Source organism: Acanthisitta chloris, unplaced genomic scaffold (assembly GCF_000695815.1).
Source record: "Acanthisitta chloris isolate BGI_N310 unplaced genomic scaffold, ASM69581v1 scaffold5605, whole genome shotgun sequence".
Lineage (NCBI taxonomy): Eukaryota > Metazoa > Chordata > Aves > Passeriformes > Acanthisittidae > Acanthisitta > Acanthisitta chloris.
This window is the reverse complement of record NW_008674178.1, coordinates 1-9098: the sequence shown is the minus strand read 5'-3', so window position 1 is coordinate 9098 and position 9098 is coordinate 1. Positions and strand designations below refer to the sequence as shown.

General features: G+C 50.2%; 1 protein-coding gene across 1 annotated transcript in view; it reads left to right on the top strand.

Annotated features, from left to right (window-relative positions):
- The window catches only part of LOC103802706 (complement receptor type 1-like), a gene marked incomplete at both ends in the record, with an annotated part of 27063 nt that extends 18031 nt beyond the window's left edge, over nucleotides 1-9032 (top strand). The window contains 18 exons of the mRNA XM_009075224.1: nucleotides 74-253; nucleotides 424-603; nucleotides 1242-1424; nucleotides 1581-1760; nucleotides 1931-2113; nucleotides 3502-3544; nucleotides 3862-3947; nucleotides 4268-4462; nucleotides 4812-4901; nucleotides 5095-5286; nucleotides 5453-5552; nucleotides 5705-5790; nucleotides 6312-6506; nucleotides 6725-6907; nucleotides 7248-7427; nucleotides 7761-7943; nucleotides 8077-8259; nucleotides 8841-9032. Of these exons, the coding sequence (XP_009073472.1) occupies nucleotides 74-253; nucleotides 424-603; nucleotides 1242-1424; nucleotides 1581-1760; nucleotides 1931-2113; nucleotides 3502-3544; nucleotides 3862-3947; nucleotides 4268-4462; nucleotides 4812-4901; nucleotides 5095-5286; nucleotides 5453-5552; nucleotides 5705-5790; nucleotides 6312-6506; nucleotides 6725-6907; nucleotides 7248-7427; nucleotides 7761-7943; nucleotides 8077-8259; nucleotides 8841-9032 (2814 nt within the window). The remainder of the gene's footprint in view (nucleotides 1-73; nucleotides 254-423; nucleotides 604-1241; nucleotides 1425-1580; nucleotides 1761-1930; nucleotides 2114-3501; nucleotides 3545-3861; nucleotides 3948-4267; nucleotides 4463-4811; nucleotides 4902-5094; nucleotides 5287-5452; nucleotides 5553-5704; nucleotides 5791-6311; nucleotides 6507-6724; nucleotides 6908-7247; nucleotides 7428-7760; nucleotides 7944-8076; nucleotides 8260-8840) is intronic.
- Nucleotides 9033-9098: the final 66 nt, after the last annotated feature.

Sequence of the window (9098 nt, the reverse complement as noted above, 5' to 3'; positions counted from 1 at the left end):
AAGGAAAGGGGCTCTGTGTGCAGGATCAGGCCCATACATTGAAGTTTAAAGGATGCTGTCCATGTCCCCACAGGCATTGGCTGTAAGGCACCCAAGGTGCAAAATGGGCATGTCTACAAGCTGCAGAGCATCTACAGAGCTGGGGATATTCTTCAGTTTGACTGTGAAGCTGGTTATGCTGCAGAGGACACGTATGAGACTCGGTGCCAGCCTGGGGGGACCTGGGATCCCCCAGTGCTCCTCTGCCAGAGGGGTGAGTGTGGGTGAGCTGCTTCCCAAGGGCACTGGCAGCACACACTGTTCAGTCTGCAAGCAGCAGTTCTTGCAACAGGCTCTAACCCATCAACACAGCACCACACTGACTCCCTTCCCCTTGCACACTGCTCTCTCACTGACTTAAGACTTTTTGCTTCCCTCTTGCAGTCCGACCCTGCCCAATGCCTCCACAGATCACCAATGGAAACCACAATGGTCAGGGCAAAACAAATTTTACGATGGGAATGTCTGTAACATACACCTGTGACAGTGGCCACTACCTGGTTGGAAATGCCAAAGTGTTTTGCAAAGCCTCACAGATCACCAATGGAAACCACAATGGCCAGGGTAAAGCATTTTTTACCTTGGGAATGTCTGTGGTATACACCTGTGACACTGGCTACTACCTGGTTGGAAATGCTGATGTGTTTTGCAAAGCCTCAGGGAACTGGAGCCAGCCCAGCCCTCGCTGTGAAGGTGAGTCCATGCTCTGTCCCCTCAGGCAGGACTTAGAGCAAAGGGAAGACCCTCACCATTGCCATTGAGACTTTCAGTGAGCAATTAACTCCCACTTAATGAAGTAGATGGTTTTATAATAGGAAAGGGTAAGGTTGAATCCATGAATCTAGAGTGAGCACCCTCCTCCCTGTGCTCCAGTGGCAGCCTGGCTCCAGCATGCCCATGGAGAGCCAGATGGTGATGGTGCTGGGATCCAGGCATGGGCATGGGGTGTGACACAGCTTTTAGGGGGAGAACAGCTGGATTGTTATGCATCAAGTCAACACTCCTTGCCCAGAAACATCAGAGGAGAGACAGGACACCCAAAGGCAGCTGTCAGGATGGAGCCAGCAGTACCTGGGGCATGAGCCCTCTGCCCTGTCCCTTCACCTTCTCCCATGTCTGACATGCAGGAGATTATAGCTGAGTTATCTCCCAAGAGTTCTCTCTCTCACACACTTTCATGGGCTTTTCACCTCCTTCTCCAGAGGTGACATGTCCTCGGCCACCAAGCATTGCCAATGGGCAGCACAGTGGACAGTCCTTGGAGAAGTTTTCCCGGGGAGTGACTGTGTCCTACAGCTGCAAAGAAGGCTACACACTGGTTGGGAACGTGTCCATCACCTGCACAGAGGCTGGAGTGTGGAGCAAGCCCCTGCCCCGCTGTGAAGGTGGGTAGAGGCTTCACTGCTGGGCAGAAAGGATGCTGGATGTCCTGTAGGAACAGAGCAGGCAGGTTTCTGGCAGGGCTGAGAAGGAAAGGGGCTCTGTGTGCAGGATCAGGCCCATACATTGAAGTTTAAAGGATGCTGTCCATGTCCCCACAGGCATTGGCTGTAAGGCACCCAAGGTGCAAAATGGGCATGTCTACAAGCTGCAGAGCATCTACAGAGCTGGGGATATTCTTCAGTTTGACTGTGAAGCTGGTTATGCTGCAGAGGACACGTATGAGACTCGGTGCCAGCCTGGGGGGACCTGGGATCCCCCAGTGCTCCTCTGCCAGAGGGGTGAGTGTGGGTGAGCTGCTTCCCAAGGGCACTGGCAGCACACACTGTTCAGTCTGCAAGCAGCAGTTCTTGCAACAGGCTCTAACCCATCAACACAGCACCACACTGACTCCCTTCCCCTTGCACACTGCTCTCTCACTGACTTAAGACTTTTTGCTTCCCTCTTGCAGTCCGACCCTGCCCAATGCCTCCACAGATCACCAATGGAAACCACAATGGTCAGGGCAAAACAAATTTTACGATGGGAATGTCTGTAACATACACCTGTGACAGTGGCCACTACCTGGTTGGAAATGCCAAAGTGTTTTGCAAAGCCTCAGGGACCTGGAGCCAGCCCAGCCCTCGCTGTGAAGGTGAGTCCACACTCTGTCCCTGTAGGGAACAAACTCTTAGTGTGGCTCTGAGCACAGGGCAGACCCTGACCACTGCAAACAGACCCACCAAGAAGGGGGAGAGTAAAAAAAATCCTGTGTAAATTGTTGCATGCAATCAATTAATATCAGGCCCTTCAATAGTGTAGGTGGGGTTGGGGAGGTTTGTGTAGATGTCATGTTGACTTTGCTGTTGCACTATCAACACCCTGCAAGGTTTTGTTTTGTTCTGACTCCTTTATTACACCTCATTTCCAGTGACTGTCTGCATAAATCCATCTATAGCCAATGGAAGGCAAGTTGATGGTCAAGGACTTCTCTCTGCACCTGGACAAACGGTGACGTTCCGGTGCCACGATGGTTACAGCCTGCAGGGCAGTGCCCAGGTCACCTGCCAGGAGGATGGCAGCTGGCACCCTCCTGTTCCTGTCTGTGACAGAACACCCCAATACCAGCACTCCTTAAACAGGCTTGAATCTGCAGGTAAATCATGACATAGCTGCCTTGTGGTACACTAATATTTCATGTGCCCTAACCCTGTCAAAAGCAATGTGGTTAAACCCTGTGAGTGGGAGTTTTACATATATCCTGGGAATATGAACCTGATCCTCTGCAATCCTTTGGGAAAATATGTTGGGTATGTTTAAAAATGTCTGTATTAATAAAAATCAATGATTTTCGAGGCCAACTAAACACCTTTCCTCCTGACAGTGCTCTTTCTGTTCTTGTAGCCAACATACCTGCCCTGCCTGGTTCTCATGTCTGTTTTCTCTCTCAATAGGTGGTTGTGGTGTTCCTCCAAGGTTACAGTTTGCTGAGCTAAATAAGGAGCATAGAAATGCCATTGATTTTTCTGTGGGGAAGACTGTGCAATACACTTGCCGACCTGGATATGCTAAAGACCCAAGAATGTCACCTACTATTACATGCCTTGAGAGCGGAGTGTGGTCATCCTCTGCCAGAGGGGTGAGTGTGGGTGCCTGCTGCCTGTTCTGTCTGCAAGCAGCAGTTCCTGCAATGGGCTTTCACCCACTGATGCAGCATACTAGAGTTCTGTAAAAGTGAATAGCTCCTTGATTTGGTGTCCGTTGTGCAAGAAGGAATAGGTCCTAGGTTCTGTCCATGCTGCAAAAAAACTTTGTTATTCTGGTCTTCAAATAATATGTGACTAGTAAAGCCATGTAACTCTTTGCTATTTGAAACCCGTTTTGGGGTAACTGGGAATGTGGACAGATGACTGGAGTAATAGTTGCACTGTTGTACTGTGGTGTAGAGAGACAGAAGCCTAAAATGAGGATATTTTCCTCCCCCAGGAAAACAATGCAGTCACCCTGGTGAACCTATGAATGGGAGAATTATTTCCCCAACAGATCTCCTGTTTGGATCAACAGTGGTCTACAGCTGTGAAGAAGGGTAAGTCCTGGCTTTGGCTACTGCTTAGAGATGTATTAGGTAAGTCTCCCTTTTTTTCCATCCTATTCCTTCACTCCCAATAAAAGGATCCTGTACAAAAGTCACTGTACAGGATTCTGTACCTATATAGCACATAAGGAGTTCACTGTGTATACATATGTATACTGTGAAATGGGTCAGGTAGAGCAAGGAAGGAAATTCTTCAGTGCCACAGCTTTGCTGTCAGCAGGTCTGATCCCACCATCCCAGATGAACAGGAGGAGGCAGTAACTCCTACTGAAATGACTTGAATGTATGTTCCATCCTTTTAACACCAGGCATAGGTTAATTGGAACATCCAGCAGACGATGTGAGATTTCTGGGGGACGTGTTGCATGGAGCGGTGACGTTCCCATATGTCAGCGTAAGTGGCTTACAGCTCTGGGGGTTTGTATGGGCCTGGTAAATATTTTCCAGCAGAGACTGCCAAATCTTTCCAGTCAAAGCTTTCACAGGCAATTTCTCTGCTCTGTGGGCATCAAAAATATCAGAAGGTTTTGAAGTCTTAAGAAAACATTCTGGGAAAAGGTACAAGATCTCAAAGCTTAACGGATTAGAGAAAGCAACATCTCAGCTGGAGCTTTTCCAGCAGTACTTGAACATCCTGTTTCTGGCTGACATCACAAGCCCATTGCAGGAGAGGTGCTCTGTTGAATTGAGAAGCCTTGTTCTGCACCTCTGCAGGTATCCCTTGTGAGCCACCTCCGGACATTCCCAATGGGAAGCACACGGGCAGGCTGCTGGATGAATTCCCTTATGGCACCTCTGTAACATACACCTGCAACCCTGGGTTCCCTCTCCATGGAGAGTCCTCCATCCACTGCACCACCCAGGATGGGAAGAACGGCGTGTGGAGTGGGCCCCCGCCGCACTGCGGAGGTGTGTGCACGTGCACTCAGGTGAAACCCTCACAGCACTGTGTTTTCTGTTGAGAAAGATTAGGAAACTCCAGACAGTCAGGCTTCTTGTCCCAGGATTTTCAAGGCTTGATGTGCAGCTGGGGGAAGGAGGCTGGAGGGTCACCCCACTGCTTCTAGCATCTCCATCCTCACCTTTCAGCTTGGGTCTCTCCGGTGATGCTCAACACTGTTGGATGCAGGCAGTGCATCATCTACAGGATAATTATTTTCAGGCTTGTGTCTTAAAAGGGTTTGCAACCCTACATGGTTTCACAGCTGCACAGCTCTGCTTAAGTGCTTGTTTTGAGGTCCTGCACTTCATTTTTCAGAGACAAGTTGTCCTGTCCCACGGGTCCAGAACGGGAGGATCGTGTCTCCTAAGGCTGCCTACACGTACAAGGACACTGTGACCTTTGAGTGTGAGCCAGGCTATGTCATACATGGCCACAGAGTGGTTCAATGCCAACGAAATAACACCTGGGAGCCACCCGTGCCAGTCTGCGAGCAGGGCAAGTATTCAAACAGGCCTCTGAATATTAATCTTCCCCTGCTCTCCCAAAGCTGCTTTTTCTTGGCTCCTTTAATAATGGGCTGGCTGATCTCCCTTTGTAGCTGGCTGCAATGCACCTCCCAGGTTGGAGTTTGCTGAGTTGAAGAGGCTCTACAGCAGCCAGACTGCCTTTCCCGTGGGGAGGACAGTGGAATACGTGTGCCGGCCTGGTTATGCCCAGCACCCAGGGATGCCACTGACCATCACATGCCTCAGGAATCAGACATGGTCTGCAGCACTGGAGTTCTGTAAAAGTATGTCCTATAGGTGCTGAAAAATTTAAACTGTCAGGCTTGGCTGGTTTTCCTCATTTTTCCAGCTTCACAGGTCTCTTTACCTTCTGCAGTGCTCTGTGTTGGCCTCCCTGGCTGGGATGTGAGCAGCAGCTGGGGGCTAACAGAGTCTGGCATTCCCTTCCAGGGAAGCAGTGTCCTAACCCAGAGGACCCAGTGAACGGCAGAGCTGTTGTCCTGACAGATCTCCTCTTTGGGTCCAAAGTTAATTACACTTGTGATGAAGGGTGAGTTCAGCTGCCAGGTGAGACTGAAGCAGATTTTCAGCTTTACACAACCTAGTTCCCGAGTCAAAAGTCTTCGCTGCCACTTACAGAGGCTGTAAAAAAATATCAAGTCTCTTACTGTTAAATTAACACATCCTTCTGTGTGGCTTCAGGTACAAGTTGGTTGGAGGCTCTCAGAGAACGTGCGAGGTCTCTGGCACACGTGTCTCATGGAGTGGAAAAGCTCCTGCCTGCCAGCGTAAGTAGGCTACAATGAAAGGTCCTTGGAGACAGTTTGCAAGAGAAAGTGGAACATCTTTCAAGCCAAAGATTTTCTTGCAAGAGATTTCTCAAGTCACTGCATGAGTAAAATCTTTCCTTTCTCTTTTCATTTTGTTCTGGTTTGGAGGCTTCTGAAAATGTTTCCAAAGGTCTTTTATTATTCTGGTCCAAACTGGGAAGAAACATTAATATTTTAAATTCCCTGGTACTGGGTAAGTATTTCTCACTGGGCATGTGTAGGAATGGTGTTGTCAATGTGCTTCCAGTGGTTATGGAAAGGGAGGTAAGAATTGTCCCACCACCTCCAAGCATCAAAGAACTGACTCACAGGAAGGCATATGTTTTCCTTCCCATGTGTGATTTTTTCCATCTGGATAATCTGGGTCATTGTATCACTGCTGAGATGGCTTCATCCCTGTCAGCTCTTCCTGGGAAGTGTGTGAGTGCTGCAGACCCTGTGCTGGTGCAGTGCTAAAAATCACCCATACCTGCCTGCAGGTATCATCTGTGATCCACCTCCAGACATCCCCCACGGGAGACACAATGGGCACTTGAGGGACACCTTCTCCTATGGAGAAGTGGTCACCTACAGCTGTGACTCTGGCCACATGCTGAGTGGAGAGCCCTCCATCTCCTGCACCACGACAGAAGGGCAGCAGGGCACGTGGAGTGGGCCACCCCCACAGTGTGAAGGTAGGTCCCTGCCAGCCAGGTCTGTTGTCACTGGCAGAAGGAACAGCCTTCTGGGGGCTGCACTTACTGATGGGAAGACAGCTCACATCACGTATTTATTCACAAGAGTTAATAGAGTCGGTTATTTTCCTCCTTTGCTGTTCGAAGGTTGGATTTTTACTTCATTCTTTTTTCTTGCCCTGCCCATATTTCCCACTTTCCTTCCCTTCCCTTCACAGAGCTGAGGTGTCCTCCCCCTCCAAGCATTGCCAATGGGAAGCACAGTGCCCAGCCCTCAGACACCTACCTGCCAGGCTCAGTTGTGCAGTACACCTGCACAGAGGGCTACTCCCTCATGGGGAATGCCTCCATCAGCTGCACTGCCAGAGGAACCTGGAGTCGGCCCCGGCCCCGATGTGAAGGTGTGTTTGTGTTGGCTTCTTTTATCTTTCTCTGGAACCTTTCTTCCCTCCTTGCACTTGGTCTCATTGCTACAGACCAAATCTTCAGTGAGAAGCAGAGAGCAAAGATCCCATAGGCAAGGGGAGCCTCATCTGTTTGGGAGTTTGCCTTTCTGTTCTCACTCAGGAAAGACTCTCAGGAAGAGCTGAATAATGATATTTTGTGTAAGAATAAGAGTCAGTAATGTTGACATGGCTATGACAGTGATGTGCAGCAGCAAGTACTGCCCCATGTCAGTGTCCCTCCACACTCAGGATGGGATTCACATCCCCAGTGGTGCTTTGTGCTCTTCACTTCCAGCAACTGGCTGCAACAGACCAGAGATCAACAATGGAAGAACAACTGGGCTGGAGACCACGTACAGACTGATGGATATTGCTGTCTTTGAATGCAATTTTGGTTATGCCTTGAAGGGCTCTCAAGAGTCTCGGTGCCAGTTTGGGGGCAAGTGGGACCCTCCTATCCCCACCTGTGAGAAGAGTAAGTGCAAATGAGGGGGTGGGTGGCAGCTGATTTCTTCTGAACCATTGTATAAGTGCATCTGGCAGGGTGCAACACCTCACACTGCAGGTAAAGGGTCTGGTCTGAAGGATTGGAAAGGAAAAACAAGCCCTTGTTATGTGGGGCTTTCACCTCTTTAAATGAATCCACAAAATCCAGTGGGTTAGGCTGATGTCTGATATCACTCACAACCACAGAAAGGTCAGAGCAAGTTGCTAGGGCCACAGGTGGAAACTAACCACTGTAATTGCCTAGTGAGGAGTTATCATTCTTGATGTCAATAAGCTCAAGAAACATTGTCCCTCCTTCTAGTGCCACAGTGTCCTTCCCCTCCAAACATCAAAAATGGCCAGCACGAAGGCAAGGACGTCAAAGTGTTTGTCTCTGGAATGTCAGTGAAGTACTACTGTGACCCAGGGTATGTCCTCACTGGGAAAACAACAGTTTCTTGTTTGCCATCTGGATCCTGGAGCATCCCTTACCCCCGGTGTGAAGGTGAGCTGTAAATGCTGTTACCCACAGCGGGGAAGGGAGACCACCATGGCCTCACTCGAAAAAAGCAAAGGCAAAACCCTCAGCTCTGGCAGGTGCTTCCCCAGTTCATGCTCTGCTGTTTTTCCCCTTGCAGTGGTCACCTGCACAAACCCCAGTGTTCTGGATGGAGAGGTGGCTGAAGGCCAGAGTGCTGTGTACCATCCTGGGGCCACTGTCACCTTCCAGTGCCACTCAGGCTATGAGTTGCGGGGCAGCAGTGAGGCCAAGTGCCAGCCCGACGGCCGCTGGGTGCCTGCTGTCCCCACCTGTGAGCCAGGTGAGCACGTGGGGCTTTGCAAGGAGGATGCTTGGGGCCATACTTGTGTTGGAAGGGCCCTGAGGTCATGCTCTCATGAGATGTCACTCCAGCTGTGACAGTCTTTTGCTATGCTCCTCTGTTGGGTCCAGTGGAGGGCAGCAAAGATGGTTAAGGATCTAGAGCATCCACTTGTGAGGAGAGGCTGAGGGAGTTGGCACTGTTCTGTTTCGAAAAGAGACAACTGAGAGGGACCTCATTAATGTATATAGGTATTTAAAGGGGGTGCCAAGAGGATGGATCAGAATCTTTTTGGTGGTGACAAGCAATAAGACAACAGGTAATGGGCAGAAACTTATGCCCAGGGAATTCCACCTGAATATGAGGAAGAACTTTACTGGGTGAGTGACCTCACTCTGGAAGAGATAGCTCAGAGAGGGTGTGGATCCTCCTCACTGGAGATATTCAAGTCTCTCTGGATACAATCCTGTGTCATGTGCTCTGGGATGGTTGAGCAGGGAGCTTGGACCAGATGACCCACTGTGGTGCTTTCCACCCTGACCATTTTGTGAAAATCACTAAATCTCTGCTCTCTGCTCCAGCCCTGGCAGTGCTGCTTTGTCCTCCTCCTCCCGTCATCGCCAACGCCACGCACAGCGCAGAGCTGGAGACAAACTTCACCAGTGGCATGTCCGTGAACTACAGCTGCCAGCCTGGCTTCTCCCTCCTTGGAGACCCTTCCATCACGTGCATGGCCTCGGGGAACTGGAGCCTCCCATACCCACACTGTACAGGTGGGGCCTGCTGCTGCCTCGGCTCCTTGTGCATCTGTGGCTGCCTGAGCATCCATCCCATGCTCG